This window comes from Parasteatoda tepidariorum, chromosome 5, assembly GCF_043381705.1.
Source record: "Parasteatoda tepidariorum isolate YZ-2023 chromosome 5, CAS_Ptep_4.0, whole genome shotgun sequence".
Lineage (NCBI taxonomy): Eukaryota > Metazoa > Arthropoda > Arachnida > Araneae > Theridiidae > Parasteatoda > Parasteatoda tepidariorum.
The window spans coordinates 57361736-57383118 of NC_092208.1; the positions used below are offsets into that span (position 1 = coordinate 57361736).

At 27.8% G+C, this 21383-nt stretch overlaps 2 protein-coding genes across 6 annotated transcripts in view; one reads left to right on the top strand and one right to left on the bottom strand.

The window, feature by feature from the left end:
• LOC107437395 (uncharacterized) overlaps nucleotides 1-21383 on the top strand; it is a 548903-nt gene that overhangs the window by 48194 nt on the left and 479326 nt on the right. The window lies entirely within an intron of this gene.
• LOC107457100 (putative ferric-chelate reductase 1 homolog) overlaps nucleotides 1-21383 on the bottom strand; it is an 85879-nt gene that overhangs the window by 33277 nt on the left and 31219 nt on the right. For 3 of the 5 annotated variants that reach the window (XM_016075168.4, XM_071181484.1, XM_071181483.1), the window contains exon 2: nucleotides 1557-1739. In XM_016075168.4, the coding sequence (XP_015930654.1) occupies nucleotides 1557-1731 (175 nt within the window). In that variant the 5' untranslated portion in view covers nucleotides 1732-1739. Of the gene's footprint in view, nucleotides 1-1556; nucleotides 1740-8174; nucleotides 8519-14902; nucleotides 15038-21383 lie in introns of those variants that run through there. The other 2 variants (XM_016075165.3, XM_016075166.3) reach the window with 2 other exon arrangements.

The window sequence follows — 21383 nt, forward strand, 5'->3', positions numbered from 1 at the left end:
TTTAAAAATTAATTTCAAAAATATAATTAATATAATGTTAAACCACTTAACTATAAAGAAATTAAGAAGAAAAACTTAAAAATGTCAAAAATGTCTGAAAAAACATTGAGTGCTAAAAAAATTAAGAAATTTAACGCAAACTTTTAACCGCATGTAACGAAAAATCTAAATTACTGTAGATTCTCTAATTTATATCTTTATGTTTTCACTTCGGTTCTGTGAAATATGTTTATTATTTACTAAAATATTTTAAGGTAGTGTTGATAGGGTCAACTGGAACACCATTTTGCATTGTAATGCTTGCTTCGTAGTTATGAAGGCATTTTTTCTTAGTAAAGGAGTTTCTGTAATCTAACAAGACTCGGAGGCTAAGACCCTATGTCCGCTGCCGCCCACCAACCCCGATGATTGCTTCGCAATAATTGTTTCTTGGCATAAAGCAAATTTTTCTACTAAAATTGAAAATATTCCCTAAAAATATATGTACTAAAAAAATTCTGCTTGCATGCGCTTTTGCTTTTACTTCCCACATCATAATATTTAATTTTTGATTCTATTAAGAACTATTAGTGAACATAAAAAAAATAATTACTACTTAGAAAAATTATTTAATATTTAAAATTAAAAGTACATAGTTACAACAAATTTTGCGAGTTCTCAACCCTAATTTAATATTTTCGCTTACCAATCCAACGGATATATTGAATTTGTTTTTGTATACATCTCATTGTTCATGAAGCTGAACGTTATGTTCTAAGTCAGTTAACGAATCTCTTTAATTGTAATTTATAATAGTATATTATTGTAGTTTACACAAAAATGAATTGTAAGACGGAAATAAGATTTGACATAAATTTAAATAACTATCTTAAAATGTAGCGCAGAATTTTGCTAATAAAAAGGAAAGAAATTTTAATTTTAAATTCTTAATTTAGAAAAGAATCAAAATCAAAAATATAATAACAGTACAGGACCTTTTAAAACTAACGATATGAAAATATTTATAGGAAAATACAGTTATTACTTTTATAATTTTGATGCTAATGTAAATCAAAGCAAGACGGAAATGTGGGAAAACTGGATCCATGTATTTTTCCGCCGAATAAAAACGCATCAACAACAATGGAAAACTGCTTTAGAGCATTATGCTTTTTACGTTATACGGAAAAATAAAAAAATAAAATAAGTAATGTGCTGGATTTTAAAAGTTTGCTTAGCTTGATTATTAAACAAATTTATACTTACAGGAGAAAATTTTAAAAAAATTATTAGTCAATAAAACATTACTGCACATAAAAGGCCTACCATATATTGAAGGAAAAATATAAGGGAACAGTATAAACAATTAAAAACAAGAAAAAGAAAAATATAAGGGAATAATATAACATGTAATATGTACATGTAACATGAATATAACATATAAACAAGAAAAAAATATAAGGGAACAGTATAAACAATTACTTTTGAAGTATTCAAAAGTTTTGCATAGTCAGATTCGCGAATATCAAAGATTTGCCTATTAAAACTTTGACGTGTATAAAAAAAAATGAACTGACCTCGCACTTTATTTCCACTTTTAACTGCTGTAACTGTGTATGGGGAAGGTGAACGTTGAGGTTCGATTCCACTATGCCTAGGAACTAACGAGGAACAAGCTGTACTTGGGGCTCCCTCTGGTCGGGCATTGCATCCTAGTACTGCAATCAGCAAGACAAAGACTTCGCTTATCATGCTGAAGCCTGAAATAAGAATCATTCATTTAAGAAAAAAAAAAAGAGCTGAAGAGTACAAAAGTATAAAGAAGCATTTTAGTCTTATACATAAGTAAAGATAAAACCATAGAAATATATACCCGTCTAATTATCCTCGTAAAAACATAAAAATCAAATAGTTTGCGATAAGATAAAAAAAGAATAATAATATTTCCTCGAAAACATTACTAAAGTTTAAAAAACTGTGCTACATGTTAACTTTCTAGAGTTTGCGCAAATATATCGCAAGTGTTTTTTTACACTCATTTCTTGTTAGCTAAGGTACTGTTTTTTGCACTCAGTTCTTGTTAACTAAGGTCCGGGATTCAAACCCCGGTGAGAGTATAACCCTCACGATTGATGAATATTAGCTTACTTGAGAAATAAAAGTGACCGGCTCATAAAACTAACCACATCGCTATCATCACGCCTAGTCATGAAATTGTGAAGCCTTCATGACCATGGTAAGGTATGTTTGTTCAGAGAAAGTATTGATTTCTTAGCATAATTTAACGTCTGCTCTAATTAGTTAGCATGTTTGAGATCATCCCCTCGAACCTTGAAGATGGTCATTGGATGTGAAGATCCGATCATTAGATCAAAATTTATTAAAGGTGGTCTGGTTATTATTTTGAGCACTGTACACATTGCTAACATTTAATTATGTCAGAAAATAAGTAAATCGGAAATCCCTTAAAAGCAGACGTAATATTTTGGACAGTATCTTGTACAAGTGTGTATTAGCCGTTGCTTTTAAATGTTCCACATTCATACAATGTTTGCACAAAACCTTGTGCTGTAAGCTTTCGGAAAATGCAAAAGAGTAAATCAATTTTCGAGAAAAGAGGAAAGTCTACGAGTTTGAGAGTTTATTCAATAAAATGCAAATTACACACCCTTTTCAATCATACAATAATAAAATAAAATAAAAATTAAGGCTAAAACTAAAGTTGATATCTTAAGTTTCAGCTTATTAAATCTTGAACAAGAGTCTCCACTCAATTCATCAGTATCCTTTATAAGAATTTTCTCTGGCCGCTAAGAAGGACTCAACTCTACAAACCATAATACATACACTACACTTTTAAGCCAAATCAAACATTTTATTTATGAAATTGGATGCCGCTGGGACGCATATAAGATAAGAATTTAACCTTTTCGTTGGCCAAAGTTCAAAATAAAACAATTATGCTTTAATTTAAAAATACATAACTCAAAGATTTTGCATTATAAAATTAGTCATACGATTATATCTGCAGATTTATTTTACACAGCCGTGTGGTAACCCAGTTTTTAGAAAATCAGAATTTGGTCTTGAGAGGCTGGCCAGATCCTCGATTGCGCCAAGACACACCGAGTTCATGAGATATACATTCTCGTAAAATCTGTGGAATCTGAAGTTTTGTGGTCCGTCGCTGAGCAGTATCAGGGGCTCGGAGGTCTGGAGAAAATTTCATTCTCCTCTGATCTATGCCTAAACAGAGAATGCGGCCTCACGAACTAGTGGGGCTGCCATCTAAGACACTTTCACCTTTGTGGTGCTCTTGTCAAACGTTAGGCGCAACTTCCAGGCTTGATTCGCAGAAGTCTGACGAGGTTGGATTGTCCAGGTGTCATTAGAAACATTTTACACTCTAAAGATAACGCGGAAAGTCATTTGAAATCCTCTAAATCTTATTTCTTACCAAAAATTGTGATTGATTTTTGTTATGCTCTAAAAGTAATAGTTTAAGGGAAAAATGATTCGCAAATAAAATTTTATACAAATTATTAATACCATTTCTTCGTGTGCATTATATTTAATAATTATTTTGAAATAGTTTAAAGTTTCGTATGGTGGAATGATTTACGTAAAATATATATAAAACTGAGCATGGTTTAAATTAAATCTAGTTTCTACACATTGGAATAAAATGTTTGGAATTAGCCATGATTGTTGCGTCCCAGTTCTCTGCACATTTTCTTAAAAATATTAACCGTATTTATATGTATTCTTAAAATGTGTTACATTCGCAAGCTATAGTTTATTTCTTAGAATTTTAGAAATAAGTTAATTAAAAGCTAGAGGATATACTATAAAAAGTTGCGACGATATTAACACATCCTTCATTTTTTTCCCGGGAAAAGGAAATGACGTTAAGATAAATGCAATGATAAAATCATTTTAACTCCTTCACACAATTTTGAGAAAAAAATGCTAGAAACTAAAAATAATATTTTTTTTTCTGGTGAAAAGTTTTAAGATATTTACACTTAAATCCAATGCTTGAAAAATTCACCTAAATTTTAAATTTAGATTTTCCATCGGCTGAATAAATTCTTATCCTTTAGATAAATTGTGTACAACTGAATTCTTAATCATTTAATTGACCGAAATTTAACCGACTTAATGAAGGGTCTTCAGAAAATTTAGAAAATTAATCGTAAATCAAAGTACAAATATTAGTCTTTATAAACGTATCAAAACTAAAGAAAATCCGCAAGTAGAAAAATGTAAAAGAAAACTAAATATCATCGAAGTGGAATTTCTTTGGACAAAATACTATAGCATACATAATACTATAGCATACATAATACTATAGCATACATAATACTATAGCATACATAATACTATAGCATACATAAATTTAACTTTTTTCAATAAAAATTTATTTTGTTTATGAGTTGGTAAGGATCTGAAAAGTTGAGAAACTGTCATGAAAAAAAAAATTTTCTTGTATACTTATATAACTCAAATTTATCGATGTCTGCAATCACCCTCGCAATTCGAATGGTTTTTATTTAAACCTTAAGGTTGCATGTTACGGTTTTTTAAGTCAAATATTTTCTTTTAATGAAATTGCATTAAAAAAATTCACCAAAATCGTTTTAAATCTTTCAGAGATTTAGGTGTAAGCCAACAGTTACCATTGATGCAAAATTCTGAAATCCACAGACTAAACACAACAGAGAGTAATAAACTAACTTAATGGTATTCCTTAATGTCTTTCTTCTGGATTATTTTTCTGTCAAAGAGAAAGCTAGCGCAAAAACATGCTTTAAGAGATAAATTTTTCTTAAATATAATTTCAGAAAAATCTGGAAAACTTAAACTTTTTTAATAGTAGACTTTTTTCTGAAATCTTATAAAAAGAAAATTTGTGTTCAAGAGTATTAGCAGTAGAGCTGATCTGGGAAGCATCCCTGAGGATGATTCGATGACATGTCATCACAATTTTGATCCTCTGCAGAAAGGATGGCAGCCTAAAGACCAGCGCGGGAACAGTTTAACGAATACCGACACCGCTCACCTTCAGTCCCTTTGCAGGCTGATCAAAGTGGACACGCACCCAGAGACCGTAGCTAGTTATATTTGACTTCGGTGATCTACTGGGAACCTTGTCTTAAGAGAACGCCATACCCGGGAGAAACTTTCCACCTCAAATTCTCTATCACCTCCATTACTAATTTGAGTTCAGGCAAACCTGGAGTAAGCCATGAGGTTTCAATTGCTAAAACAAATTTCAAGATATCAGAATGCTAACAAATTATTGGAAGAAAACTTTCTCCATTACTTAATCCTAAGTTATCTTCTCCTAATTTGTTTTTATTTCGATGTCTTAAAAATTCATTTTCTGTACTTCAAACTTCATGGCTTACTCTGCGCTTGTCTAAACTCACTCTTTCTAAACTTTAAATTAGTTATCGAGGTTAAAGAGAAAAAATTTCTCTCGTGGTGTGGCGTCCTCAGCCCACTTAAGGACTGTTTCATTGATTTTCCGTAATTCAGCCATTTGATAGAATTACAGCGACTAATTCGGAATTGTACAGCGTGCAATTCTTCAAAATTCAAGTTTTACAGAAAAACATGTTTTTCAAAATTGAATTCTGAGTAATTATATTTATTCTACTTCGTTGCCTTTGAATTTCATTTCCAATTATTATGCTTATTTATTTAATGTGATAAAATAAATTTCTATTAGAAAACAACTTAACTCAAATCGTTCAGTAACTCAGTTATTTCATTTAAATGAATTTTCATTTTTAAAAAAAAATACAATTCTACACAGTCATTTAACAATTAAAACAAAATCTAGGAAAAATGAATTCTCTTAATATATTTAACATTAAAATAAGATTAATGAAAATTTTATTTTGACATCAACACAGACATTTTGAATTGAGTAGATTATTTAATAAAAGTTTAACGCGATAATTTAGATGTTTTATTAAATTTATGTTATAACTAGTTTATTTAAAATTGGATTACTTATTAAGTATAAGGAAATAGGCCGACAATCAAAAAGTTTCATTATAGAACCGAAACTATTCTGTATCGCATGAGATCTCATTCGTACTTTCACAATTAGTTTTACTTCATGCACACTAACTTCACCTAACTATTTAAATAATTACTATTTTAATAACCTATTTTAATAATCTCTTAAAAACCAAACCTATTTGAACATTATTTTTATCCAGTAAATTCAGAAAAAACAGTTAATCACAGATTATTTCAGTATATATACAAATATTTTTGAAAGTGCAATAAGTCCATGTGGTACGTAATGTAAATTCGAGGGTTTTAAGGGATAATGATTGAATGAATTTAAAAATATTAAAAATGCCAAAAGTAAATCAATTTGGGTGATGTTTTCAATACAAGATTTGATGGAACATCAAAAGGAAACAATTATTAAAACCGTAAAAAAAGTTTTTTTCTTAAGCTCAAAATGGATTTATTTCACTTTCAAAAATAAATACTCCTTATCCCGAGACGGAGTACAAAATAGTTGACAATATTTATAAAATTTTATGACTCAAAAAATATTTTTTTCTTGTTTGTATGATCTAACAGAATGATTAATTTTAGGTACTAAAAATGTAATTGGATTTACCCTCGGTCGGAATTTTCAATTACAAGAGAAACTTCATAAAAAAAGATAAGAAATTTTAAGCAAGTTTTATAGCATATAATTATCTTAGTTTTATCCAGCGGATTTTGTTACATGACTAAAATGTGAAGAAATACGCAAAATTATATAAAACAAAATTAAATTTATAAAAATCTATCAATTTTTACGAATTAAGGAAAAGTAGCTCAAAAAGTTCATTTTTAATTTCGATTTATTTTTTAAAATATTTTTATACAGTTTGCGTTTTCTACTAAACTGCATATTTTAAAAGTAAAAAAAAAATCTCATTTTCTGCCTTTATTCAAAATTCAAATTTAAGGTAATCCAAGTTCCTAACGAAGGTAACATAATTATTAAATGCATAAACATGTATCAGTTTTATTGTAGATTTTAGATCATATTTTGTTAACTTACAATTTTCCCTTTTCCTGAAAAATATTAGTTTCATTATTTCTGATCCATTTAAATAATAATAACAATTTTCATAAAAAAGATGTCTCGATATTTTGTTATGTGAAAAATGAGTCCTGAAAAAAGTTAGAGTTAAAATATCAAACTCTCCGAAAAGCAAGTTTAAGGATTAGAAAATGTCACTACTACATTTCATTTATTTTCCCCAATAAGTACGAATATACTCTACTTTTGTTTATAGTTTTCGTCCATTTAAAAACGGAAATTTGAATAAATGTGTAACTTACATTTTCAATCAATAAACGAAACTACGAAATTTTTCAAAAGAAAGGCCAGAAAAGTAAATTAATCTAGCCATCTTAACTTAGCTGATTTTATATAACCCTATTTTGAAGTTTATACTTAGACAAATTATTTGAATCTGAAAGTTGTTCAAAGTTTAATAACGAAAAAAAATACTTCTGTGAATGTGCAACATTTTGCATAATTATTTTAAATCTGAGATTTAGTTTAAAAATTATACAGCTTATGAATAAGAATTCAAGCAACGGGAGTGCGAATATGAATTAAATTTCACATTTTTGTTTATTTAAACTTAGCACGTAGATAAAATTAAGTCGTCCAATTGCCGTGTAGATAGAGTATTGAAATATTTTTTTCCTTCGATAAAATTACAGTTAACAGCCTTTATATATTGAAATCAGTTACCTTTGCACCATTTCGTATTTCAAAATAAGTTTCTAAAATGTAAGCTTTATTTAGATAAAGATTTTAAATACGAATTTTTTTTTTATATAAGAAAGAAAGCCGGGTACATGAAATGCAAAAATATGTTATTTATTGCAATTTAAAAGGTTAAAATCCTAAATATGAAACAGCAGTAAATATTTAAAAGAAGCATGTTCGAATTTTACAAATAAATCCATGAAATGTAATATATCTTTTGGTTTTCTTAATAATTTGCAAACACAAATATATAATGTAACTACTGACAAGATTTATTTCTTTTAAAAGAAAATCGCACAATTTTTTTTTAAAAGAATACAGCATCCTGTTTCACTTAAAAAGGTAACAAAACAATAAACTTTAATTTATCTTGATAGAATTGCTAACTTACCCAACACCAGTAACAAGGAGTGAAAGAGATAGAATGCGAACCAATGCCTGTCAACCTGAACCGCACCTCTCAGTTTTGATTTTTCCACGAGGCCGCTAAAACGGAGGTGAGCTGTAGGAAGTGACGTCAGGGACACGGTTCTGAGTCAAAAAAATGACCAAGATGTAATTTCGCAGAAAATGTTCCTCCAAACAAGTAATCAACTGGTTGTCTTTTTGGCCTTGATTTGAATAAGGAAAAAAAAAGTACTACTTTAAAAAAGAAAAGTCTATACGACGGTGTCTTGAATGGAGGCGTAGGTCGATTTTTTAATATTCAGCCTAGCTTAACAACTCGTCGTGTTCGACCCCCCCTCGTGAGGCCCAAGATGGGCGAAGAACAACCTGTTCAAAACTTCTACTGGGAATGTTTTTTATTTTTTACAGAGAATCAAGGACTTTATACTTAACCAGAGCGTTGTGTATTTCAAAAATGCACGTTTAATACCACAAACATACAAAAAATTATGTTTATGAATCTCAAAATATAAAAATATAGAAAAAAATATTCGTGCTCCAAAAAATATTGAAATCGTGACGCCCAAAAATGAGAATGCTACTACCCATAAGTAGCTGGTGCTTGAATCGTTTGCATGCTATCGTGCTGTTTTCCGAAGTTATGAATAAAAGAGTTCAGAATTGATCTTTTCTATACGCACTGTGAACAAATTAGTTTTCAAATTTACCAAACCTTTATATATGTTGATGTAAAATAACATGATGGCTAAAATGCTTCTTTTGCCTTATTCCTCATTTTATTTACAAACCATTTAGAAAACAAAAAATAAATAAATGAATAGCACATTTTCTCGAGTAAACAATTTTAAAAATTGTAACTTTTTTTCAATCGTTTTCTAATTTTTAGTTTCAAATTTTGTTTCTAGTTCATGATTTTATTCATAATAATTTTCAAAATGGGAAAAGTAACGAAATTTCCTGACTAAAAGATTTCGAAAATTGCTCGTTTTTTTAATAGTTTCAGAATTTTTTTAATTTTCAAACTTTTGTTGTCGAGTATAATGTGTATCAATTTGTCTCGATAGATATTAAATTATTCTGTAGCAATAGTTTGTAATCTTATCGAAAATTAAAAAGAAGGTTATATTTTTTTGTTTAATGGAAGTATAAATTCAGTATTTCATTTAACATTGAAAAAAAAACTGACGAAAAACAATAACGACGTATATGACGAAGAACAGAAACTAACAACAGGAAATAACTACAGAATGCGGCAAGACACAAATAATTACTTTAAAAATTCTAGTCAAATTATAAAACAGATGTCAAGAATAGAAAAGATAAATTGCATAAATAGAGAACTGAAATTTCATCTAGAATTAACATCGTGAATCGAACATGTTACCTCTATGTGCCAGTTGGGAAAAAGAAGATCCCTCGTGATTATGATTGTTTAAAATATTAACTTAGGATTTTAGTGAATGTTTTTTAAATTATAAGATTATAGCATATATATAATAAATATCTGTAATTACAAAGTTACAAAATTTGGGGTTTCATACACAAATTAAAAGAAATCTCATAAATGATTCGATTTAGTTGACAAAGCTCGATATGAGAAACATCCATCCTTTTATTTAACTCTCTTTGCTTATTTAATAGAAATATAACCGGAGGGCAAGAGCTAACACTGTATAGAATATCGGAGATTGAAGATCACTTAACAGAGCAGCTAAATTCTTAAAAGCAAATAAATCTAGAATGCTAATTACTTTTTCTTTAGTCCCGCAGTGGACTGATCGTAAAGACACGGTTCCTAGTGGAACACCGAAGTCAAGCATCACAGGCTGCGGTCAGTAAACGGGTGATTGCCCACTTTGATCAGTCTGCGTGGGGACGGAGGGTACGCGGTATCTGTCCTTGTTAAACTGTTCTACCGTAAAGTGCTCAACTTCACGCGCAGGTCGTCAAGCTGCCAAAGTAAGGGAGCCACCCCTTCCGCAGAGGTTGAAAATTGCGCTGGCATGTCTTCGGATCATCCTCAGGATTGTTTCCCAGACCATCGCCAGTAGCCCATTGTGCAGCTTTTGTGGGACGTAAATAAAGTACCTACATACCTTTTTCTTTAAGGTGGATACTAGAAATAAACTATGGCTCTGAAATTCACTTTCACATCATCGTCAACTAACTTAAATACAGATTCACAATGCGCACATATATTGCAAAATGTATCAGGAGTATTTCTAAATGATATTCTGTACTTTCGTTCATAAACCTTGGTGGTAAAAGGTTAGAATCCTAACTTTTTTTATTTGGTACTTATTACAAGTAGACTCGAACTTGTCTGCTTTGTTCAAAGTATGACTTACAAGCCATACTTTGTCAAATTGAAGAGCAGATAACACAAGTTCAAGAAACACATTACAAAAAAGGATCCAGGATTAGAACGGGATTTGAACCCGCTATCACCATGCTACAAAACGTTCAGTCGGCTAGGGAGATTCCTTACTACCTGTTACTCTCAATCCTTTATAAGAATTCGTATTACAACTAAAAATTTTATCATACAAAAAGGAATTATTAAAATTCACATATTTTATAAATTAATGATATTAAGAAATATGATTCATCAAAAACAAGCGTTTTATACACTATCGATAGGTTATGATTAAAAAATCTGTTTAAAATTTACTTCTCTCTTGTTCTTTGTAAATACTTTGTAAATTTCAAGGCAAATCATTTTAAAAATAAACCATATACGGAGGAAAATTGGCAATTCGGTTTTCAGGAGCTGCAAATTTAGTTTCTTCGTTTCAAAGTTTTGTAAAACTTTACAGATGCGTAATAGCACCTTTTTTCATAAGCCACTGATGCAAAGATTTCAATTAAAAATTTTATTTCTTTACAGCACTTTTTGTAAAAACGAAATACTTTTATAAATTTTATAACTCCATATCAATTAGAAGCATATTTATCCTTTAAATAAAATAAATATTCATAACAATAGGGAGCTAAAATTTTACGATACCAATTAATCTATTGATTCCCACAACGTCTGTGTCCGTGCGTTCTAGATAATAAAAATATTAGCATAGAAAAGTAGTGGGTAAATAAGGGCGAAGGCGATCAATAAAAATATCTGTAATTGGTATGTGGGTCAACAACCCTCAACACTGCTTACAAGGGAAAAATTGAATAGTAGTGTTATTTAGAAGAAAGTTTTGTGTTATATGATTGTTTTATTTATGATGAAGACACGCAACATATTTTGTTTACTGACTGCGTGGAAAAAATTAAAATCATAAATCAGTTTCATTTCTTTATTCTTTGTTTTTTAATAGACATGAGATGCATTACTTATATTCTTTTAAGGAATAAAATTCTTTTTTTACTCGAAACACTAACATTAAACCATGACTGTCTGGATGACAGTGAAACAGTAAACGAGATTTGTCCCTGAAACTACAATTAATAACTTATAAATATTATATTTTAGAATTAAACGTTCAAATTTGCATTGGTGTTTGTGTTGAATTCAATAATTAAAATAGAAAAAAAAGTTTTGAAAAAAGTCTTATTTGAAGGAATCATTGTTACAAATAAGGAATCATATAGTGCGCATAAAAATAAATCAACCACCTAGAATAACTGTTGATCTAATGATCGAATCTTCACTTTCTAAGGACTCAATCTTAATGATTCAAGTAATTCTAATTAATTTGTGCAATTAAGGCGAATTAATTAGTGCAAACGATATTTTAAGTTATGAAAAAAGAGAAACGTACTTTCTATGAACAAGCATACATTTTTTCAACAAATTCAAATTTCTGTTCCCTAAAATATAACTGGTAGCCTCAATCTGGAAAATATGGTCCCAATACTTTGGTCAAGAGGGCGGTCCAAAGTTTGGACTTTTTAACGTTAAATTTACTTTTTGCTTTTTTCGCCATAACTCACAAACTTTTAAAGCGAATTCAAAATTTTTGCACGAAATTATTAAATTCGTTTTGCCAAAAATAACTCTATGCAAATAACTAGATAAAAAAACTTTTTGTAACTATTTATTATTCTTTACTATTATATTTAATAAAGGTCGAAAAAATTTAGAATCAAAAGATATATAATTTTTACAACATTTTAAGGAATATAAATTTAAATGGCAAATCATTAGTTTTAGTCAAATCGATCGTCTAGTTCCAGAAAAATCTAAATTTAAAAATACGATTTTTTTTCAGGAATACTCAGAAACTATTCATCTGATTTTGTCGAGTAGAATTACAATCTTTAAAAAGATGCAAAAAATTTTATATCTTACAATTCAAAATGTTTTGGACAATCATTAAATAAAATAATGGAAAAATTAAAATTATTTACTAAAATTTATTAAAATTACCTTTCGTTAAAAATTTTATGAGAAGGGCATCTTTTCACGAAAAAAATTAGAACACATTTTTTATAACAACTTAATTTTAAAAGATTAACGATACAAAAAAAGAAAGAAATGGAATTACATATTTCAAGCTTTTTCACTAGAACTTTCATTGTTTTGTTTCCCCTAAAGCTATCATCTTTTTTATTTTTTTGTAAGTTTATCAGCGCGTGACTGAGAAGTTACCAACAGTAGTGACAATTTCATGGATGGTCAAAAAGTTGCCATCTTAAATGAGATTATTTCAATATAAGCAGATTAAACTGCACTTTCTATCGTTTTCTAAACTATACACTAATAATGAGATTTAGCACTATCAATAGTCGTTGTTTATCAAGTTTTCAATTTCAAATAATAACGAGCCTACGTTTTTCGAGCTTTAAAACTACATTACACAGAAACTGTGAAACCTTACTTCAAATGACTAGCAAATGTAGTTCTATAAGAATTATTTGCTATTAAAAATGGGTGAAATGAAATTTTAAACCTGAAAATGTACAGTACCTTTCATGTTCCATAATATTTCATTTTACGAAACATGAAAGATGCTGCAAATATTGGGTAGTGACCATTATATAACCTGAATTAAGCATGAAAAAAAAATTCAGTTCAAGTACTTTTAAAGCGATTGTTTTCCAGTTTTTTAGCCAACAAGGGAATAATTTCTACTATTTTATCCTTTGACGCAGATCGAACACCGGTGTCTCATTTATATATATATATTTTTTGACACTCTAATTACAAGCAAAAATAAATGTTGGTATTTTTTAATTAGAAAGAAACTCTAATAGTTGCTGATAAAATCAATTAGATTATCGGATTTATATTTGGGCTAAAATATAAAATCCAAAAAAAGGAGTTTGAAGTTCTTTTTTTTACTTTTATATTCAAATATTTATATATAATTGATTTTCCAAATTAAAGAAATTTATTTCAATGATGAATAAATGTTTCTCTTTAATTTAAATAACTGCAAATAAGCGCAAACTACATAAATTGTTGTTAGGAAGTGAACCGAATTTGGAAGATTAACTTTTAACGCATCGGTTTTTCATGTTGTATTTCGTAATCATAAACTATTAAAATATTAAACATAATATGCTTTATTTATTTCGACCTAAATTGATACAAAATACTAAAAAGAGCAAAAATATGAGTAAAAAAAATTCTGCGTCAAAGGGCTAAGTAAAAATTTGCGAAATAATCCACTGTTGAGAGGAATTTTTATTAAATTTCTTGGCAACTAAGATGAGTTTGATAAAGTTCTTTAATTATCACCAAGAGTATCGGATAATTCTCTATGATTGTTAAGAAAAGCTTGGTCCTGAGAAAAATATCTTCCTAAAACCATAGAGTGATTCTTTAGAGCAAATTTTATAGAAATTTATAGAAAAAACCGTTTGAGAGAATGTTAAGGTCAATGTTTATATCTGTATGGAAATAGTTTTAGTTGAGAAAAAACTTTTTGTTTTATCTTAACTTAGAAACTCTTTCGTAATAGACTAACTGCTGGCTTTTTTGCTGGTTTTGGTTCAAAAATATACCAATGGTACCTCACTTATTTCATGGTTAAACTATTTTACTTTAAAAAATGCTAAACATTTTTTTTTAAATATTCTTTTTTTTATTATTTAAGGTAATTTTAATATTTAGAAAATAAACCAATGGTAACGCACTTTTTACGTGGTTAAACTATATTACTTAAAATAATGCAAAACACATTATAATTTTTTTTATTATTTAAGTCATTTTCACATTTAGATAATCAAGCAATGGTACATCACTTATTTCATTTTTAAACTATATTATTTAAAAAATTGCAGAACATTTTCTTCCCAAAAACCATTTTTTTAATTATTTAAAGCCCTTTTCATTATTATTGTTTAAAATCATCAATGAGTAAAAGCTTAGTTAAAAATAAAACGAAAACTTAAAAGATGACAGAAAAGGAACTTTTAGATACTTTTTTTTTATATTAACAGAATACATAAAAAGATTTCAGATAATGTTTTAATAATAAAAATTAATTTAAATGCTTATTCTCATAAACTATTTTGAGGGTGCATGAAAATTTTTTTTATTAAATCATGAGTCTACATTTTTGCAACATTTCATTTTTTCATCTTAAATATAAATATCACTAAATAATTTTCACATTAGTTAAAAAAAATTGAATTTAATGATGACATATTTTCATAAAAACAAATAATTCTGAAATAAATAATTATATTATTTATTTCAGCAATTATTTAAATTTGAAGTTTTATAAATTATTGCATAAAAATTATTTTCAAAAAAATTACCTTTCATACTTTAATCCACAGCATTCATCAACACAATTTTTAGACATACACAGTTTCTATTGGTCATCAGCAAAAAGTAAACAGATACGCTTTAGGTCTTATTAATGGAAAGGTTATCGAATATGACAAACATGTAAGTCCAGTTTTTACAGAACTTTCACAATAGTTTTGACAATTCTATGCATTAAGTTGACCTTGAGAGCTTGTAATACATTATGAAAAATTTATTGAGGAAGTAAATAATTATTTCTTTTGTGTATGCAAAAACTGTTACATAGCTACTTTGAGACACAACTTTTCGGTTGAATTTACTCATAACCCTTTGTTTACGATTAAGCAATCTTGTGTTCAAATTCAATTAAGAATATATTCGTTCTTTAACCCTTTTCATCCGGTACCAAAGATTGACTAACATCCTGTAATACTTTTCTAAATATTATAGAAGCTCAAAACTACAGCAAAGAAATAAAAAAGAAAAATTTTGTTATTGGGCAAACATCAATTAAAAATTATACATCCGGTTCTTTTTTGTGATCTTAGTGACCATATATATAAAGGTCCGTAACAATATTTTTTGAAAACTATTTCAAAAACTTCAGAGCTTGTAAGAAAAATACAAATAAATCACTATCTTAATACTGACTAAAAGGATTCATGGGACCATGGAAGTTTTGCGAGGTATCAATTTAAAATTATGTATCCGAATTATCAAATTTAATGCTGTTTAAAAAGATGCGTAAGGATACATCAATTTAAAAAACGAAAAAGTATTATGAATCGATGCTTTCTGTAAAATACTGTTTTCAGTTTACTACTAAAGACTTGTTTAATTTCTACTAGGGAATTTCTAAATGGAATTCATAGATTTATCTATGTAAAATCAGACGTTCTCTAGAACTTCCCAAAACCAAATTAATTTTTTTCAAAGGGGTAGGCACCATACTCACCAATTCTGAATATCGTCAGATTCTGAATATCGTCAATTCTGAATATCGCAAAAAGAAAATTATTACTTTTTTGAAAAATAAAATTATTATTTTTTTGAAAAATAAAATTATTATTTTTTTTTAAATGGTAAAGAACATTTCAAAGAAAATAATATAAGTTTATTTAGTCAAAATTTTAAGCAGAGATTTTGGCAATCGAAAATGGATATCAAGTGCATGGTTTGAGATCTCAAAAGAACATTGTAAAAATATTATTTCGTGGAAAAGTTAAGTGATTCAAATTACCAAAGTGAACTGATTTAATTGATTCGAATCACTTTGATGATTCGTTTTTCCCAACTCTACTTTTGTCTTCCGCCCTTAGCTTTTACTGCGTTCTACCCCTAACAATACTATGTTTTCTTAATTTTTCACATTACTTTGCATACCAGACACACGTTTAAGACCTTTTAGAAAGGTAAAGTATTGTGTGGTTAGAAAATTAAGGCTTTTAACAAAGTATATTACCAACAAAATATGTACATTACAACAAGTATTTATTATAGTGTACAGACTTGTCAAAAGTGATGGATAATATGGAATAATTTTAGTTTTATTCTCCAATTACTTTTATTGCACCAAGATCAAATACTTTTATCTAAATTAAAACGACTTATATAAAACTTGTGATAGGAGTATTTTTTTAGTTATTTTAAGTGTTCTCAAAGCATAAAAATAGAATTCGCAAAATAGAATTCTTATATTCATACTTCCAGGAGCACAAAGGTCATAGTTTTCATAATATTTCAATTACCTAAATTGAGACACGTGAAAGGAAAGGTCAGTGCCCTTAGAATATTCTGCTTGCAATCCCTAAGGGGAACTTGAACTGCAAAGAGCCGAGCATAGACTTTTGTTTTGACAGTAATTGGAATAAGAGTTACGAAATTGCTAAAATCAAAATTGCTAAAGGATTAAAAGTATTCTAAGTAACACTTACATTTAAACATGTATCTAGTTTGTTCAGTTTTATTGCATCAGCTAAAAAGTTATTCAATACAGTTCAACGAACTTTTCGATTTATGTGTAAATAAATCACTGATTTTCAAAACTAATTATAACTATATTCCTATATTTGATCCACTTTATTTTTTAAAAAATCTAATAATTAATAAAAGAAGAAATTTCAATGAAAAGTAAGTAACTAGTATAGAATATAATACGACAAAAAATTTATTAGTATTAACCCTTTGAAGCAAATAGGAATCCGGTGTCCCTTTAATATTTTTTTTCTGGCTCTCTATTTACAAGCAAAAATATATTTTGGCATTTCTTAATTATAAAAAATTGTCGAATAGTTACTAAAAAATCCTTCGATGATCGAAATCATATCTGTACTAAAATATAAAATACAAAAAAGTCTTGCATTTTTTTCGTTCATATTCAAAAAAAAATTATCAATAATTTATTTTTCAAAATAAGGAAATTTCAATGACTAATGACTGTTTCCCTTAGATCAAAATAACTTTAAATAAGTGCAAATTGGAAAAACTATTGCTTAGAAGTGAGCTGTGATTGGACAATTTCTTTACTTTAATCCAGAAATATACACCGGTGTTTCTTGTTGTATTTCATAACTGTAAATTATTAAAATGCTAAATATATTTTCACTTATTTTGAAATAATTTAATACAAAATAATAAAATAAAATGTTAAATAAAAATTTTGCATTACAGGGTTACGGAGATATGTAATAAAAATGATCATTTCTCTTGATGTTTTCGTTATGTATTCTGGAAACAAGAATAGTTATAAAATTGAAGCAAAAAATTACTCTAAAAATAAACTAAAATAAAAGATGAGTAATTTGATCTTGTGATATGAACGTTAAAATGGCAATTCAGCCACTTTATAATGTTGACATCATGCTGTAACCGAGAAAAACAATCACTACTGATTGCTGTCGTTGTTATATGTTGACATTGGTGTGGGTTGCTTCACATTTCTATTTCTTCTTTTTAAAACACAGGCTAAGAACATGCAAGCAGCACAAAAAAAAACACTAAGTCACATATTTTGTGGCTTTATTTGTGCTTCTTTCTCTCTTGTCTTAGTTCAAATTTCATACCTTGTACAAAGCAATTCAAAGTATTTTATGTAGACAGTTTGTTTTCCGCGTTTCATTTTATGGCCGAGTTTAGTCTTATTGTATAAGTTCTTGATTATAATCTCTTTATACATTTCTCTTATATAATTTGTATATTACTCTGTCTATAGGCAATACAATAGTTATTACTCATTTTGTTAGGTTGTTTTAAGTAATAATTTAAATAGTGTTAAATTGTTAGTTATACTCTAAAAATTTGTTTACAATAATTTTGAATTTTTATAGTAATAAAATATTAGTTACGAAATAGTTATTTAGATTTACTTTGATTCTTTCTAAAATTGATATAGAAATTTTAAACACAAACAGGGGCTATAGTCCCAAATACCGTTCTATCAATGAATTTGGTAAAATTAACTATAATATATGGTTTTATAATACGTTATTAAGTTTCGTAAATGCAGTAAAATTTCCTAATTTTCGTCATAATACCTTAGAGCATGACCTAAAAATCATTCATTTGTTTAAATTTTACTTTTTTTTTACATTTTTTGCCAGATATGTGATAATAAGAACTATAATTTTGAAAACTAATATTTCCGGTAAATCATTACCATATAAACGAAAGAATTCCAAATGAATGGTTTAAATACCGTATATTTTAGTTTTATTAACCAGAATTACGGGGTTTTTTACTAGAAATGTCATTACCATACAGTACGGAAATTTTACCAGAAGTTTTTTTTGTCTTTGTAAGAACATCAAAATACAGATACTTTTTTTTCAACGAAACTTTTTATTTCCATATGTATAAACTTAATGACTTTAGTTTAACTTTGCATTAAAATTTTTAATAATATAATCCAGTATTGCAATGAATTTACTGCTTTAGGAACAAAAAAAAATTTTTTGCTAGTCACTTTTTGTACCTTATACAGTTTACACCTAAGTTATATATTTTTTCTAGCAAAGCAGTGTTTAAATAATCATTGATTTTATCCTTAAATTAACTCATCGAAATTGTTCCTAATTTTTTTTTAAACTCTAGATTATTTATTATTCACTCTAATACTTGAAAATTATCGAGGCTTAATCTCACCTAATAATGTTTAGCTTCTAGCCCTAATTGTGAAAAGGTTACTGCACTTTACCTAAAGGTGGTCGTAGATTTAACTGAAAAGAAAACACTAAGTGATAAATATATTCTGTATTCTATTCACGTGTAGTAGTGTCAGGAGGTTAATTAAGTTTTTTTTGCAACTTGATATGCATCCATTGTGCAACAAGTTATGAAGTATGTTTATATACATTCCTCTAAAACTGCTTCCTGATTAGGGAAAGACATATTTTAAAGTTGCGTTTAAACTATCAACCATTCGAGGGAGGCAACACACTTATAATTTTCAAAAAAATTAAAATTCTTATCTAATTTTGTTGACTTTTTTTTGTATTTATTATTTAATAATAAATCGCCAACTACAAAGCTGCTTGTTTTTTAAGTAAAAATTTTAAAAAAAAATTGTAAAAGCAATTTTCATTGTGAGTCGGTAAATATTGTTTCTAAATTTAAATTAAGAAATTTGGAATATACCATATTAATATTTTCTTAAAATAAATTTTCTAAAGCATACAAAGTTCTTAGATTTTCTTAAGTGATATGTTAGCAGTAAGAAAACCACAGTATAAATAAACAAAAGAACAATCTATCAATTTGGCGAATAACAACTTAGTGTTTTTATTGGTTGTTGAAGAATGAAAATCTATTTATTCAACCAAGAGATATGTGGCTTTAAATATAAGTAATGTTTCTTAAACGTTAAAATTTTATATTTAAGTTTCGTTGATTCAGAAAAATCATTTCTTAAAAATAAAGAAACTTAAAACTTTTCCTGTGACAACAGAAGTCGCATTACGTGTTCATTACTTTACAGAAAGTTGTATGTAATACTAAAATTTTTTGTAATAGTGATAAATTCTTGTATGTAATAGTGATAAACTTTTCTAAGTGCTTTTTTGCATGCATGATAAACTTTAATCAGGCCATCCTAACCTTGTATTTTTTACTTTTTCAGTTCGATTACTTGTTCTTAAGTTTTTTTTTTTTTTCAAAACTAAAAATAGTGAATCGGAGATTGATGGGGTACGCATGAATCATTTTATGTTAGCTAAATCATTTTATTTGAAATATCCCATACATATCCACACAAATGAGATATTTTGTTGAAAACATCCACATTAATGTGCCATATAACATCAAAATGGCATATTTCCAATTATTAGTGGAATCAGTTTTGAGTATGTATTACATATGTTAAAAAAGTTTTAAAAAATTTCTGAATCATGGGGAATGGGACATTTCAAGCTACGTGTATACGTACATTATGGTATGAAATACCGGCATTATATAGAAAATTTAATCAAACCATAGAATGTTTGGCATTTTCAGGTGAAGTATGAAATTTGAGACTTATTACATACTTTACGAAGCAATTGCATAGAATACCTGCAGTTTTTCTTCCATTAACCATTCTATATAATTCCTAGACAACTTGTGAAATATTTATCATTATCAGTATTATTTCCATGCAGAATTTACATTCCTCTTTTGGGCATTTCTAATTCGAAAAGATATGTGAAAGCATATCGCGTAATACAGTATGCACTTAAATCGTTTATAGAAAAAGAGGCGAAACTTTAGCAAATTACCCAGCACAAAGTTAAGAGGAAAAACCTGAAATCTTGCAAAGAAAAAGGCAAAAGGTTTCTTTAAAACAGTAGGAGAAATGAAATTTTAAAACAAGTTTGTAACAAGGAATTTATTTATACTCCTTTTTTAAACCTCGCCTTTGCATTGAGTGATACGTAGGAGTTGTTGAAATAAAGATTGTAGAGCAAATTGAAAGTGCTAATGAATTAAAACACTGTAGAGAATTATTTATTCCCTAAATAATTAATGTTCTTATAAAGTTAATAAATCTTCATACTTTATTCATTAGCTTTTACATTGACTATACACTAATATGTAAAATAATTACACATTAAACAACGTTTAAAAAATTTCTTATCCTTGAACTTTGAATACTTCGTTTGCATAAGCAATTTATGCTTGCTATAAAGCTTTGAAATAATAAAAGAATACTTAAAACAAATTATTTAGACATTAATTCACTCAAGAATTTAATTTAACTCTAATTAGGAAAGCAGCATATTTACTCGTTTAGAATACGGAATTAAATACTTTAATGAAACAAAACAGATTTATAAGTTAATTAATATCATTTTCCTAGCTAAATATTCTTTTTTTGTTTTTAAATAAAGTAAAAATAAAAAAAAAACTTTGTAGTCGAAGGATTTCTTTAAAGCTTATAAAAAAGCTCTCATTATCATGTTAAATTTCGTAATTTGTTGTAAATCTAAAATAAGTTTGTTCTCCATTATAAGGAAAAAG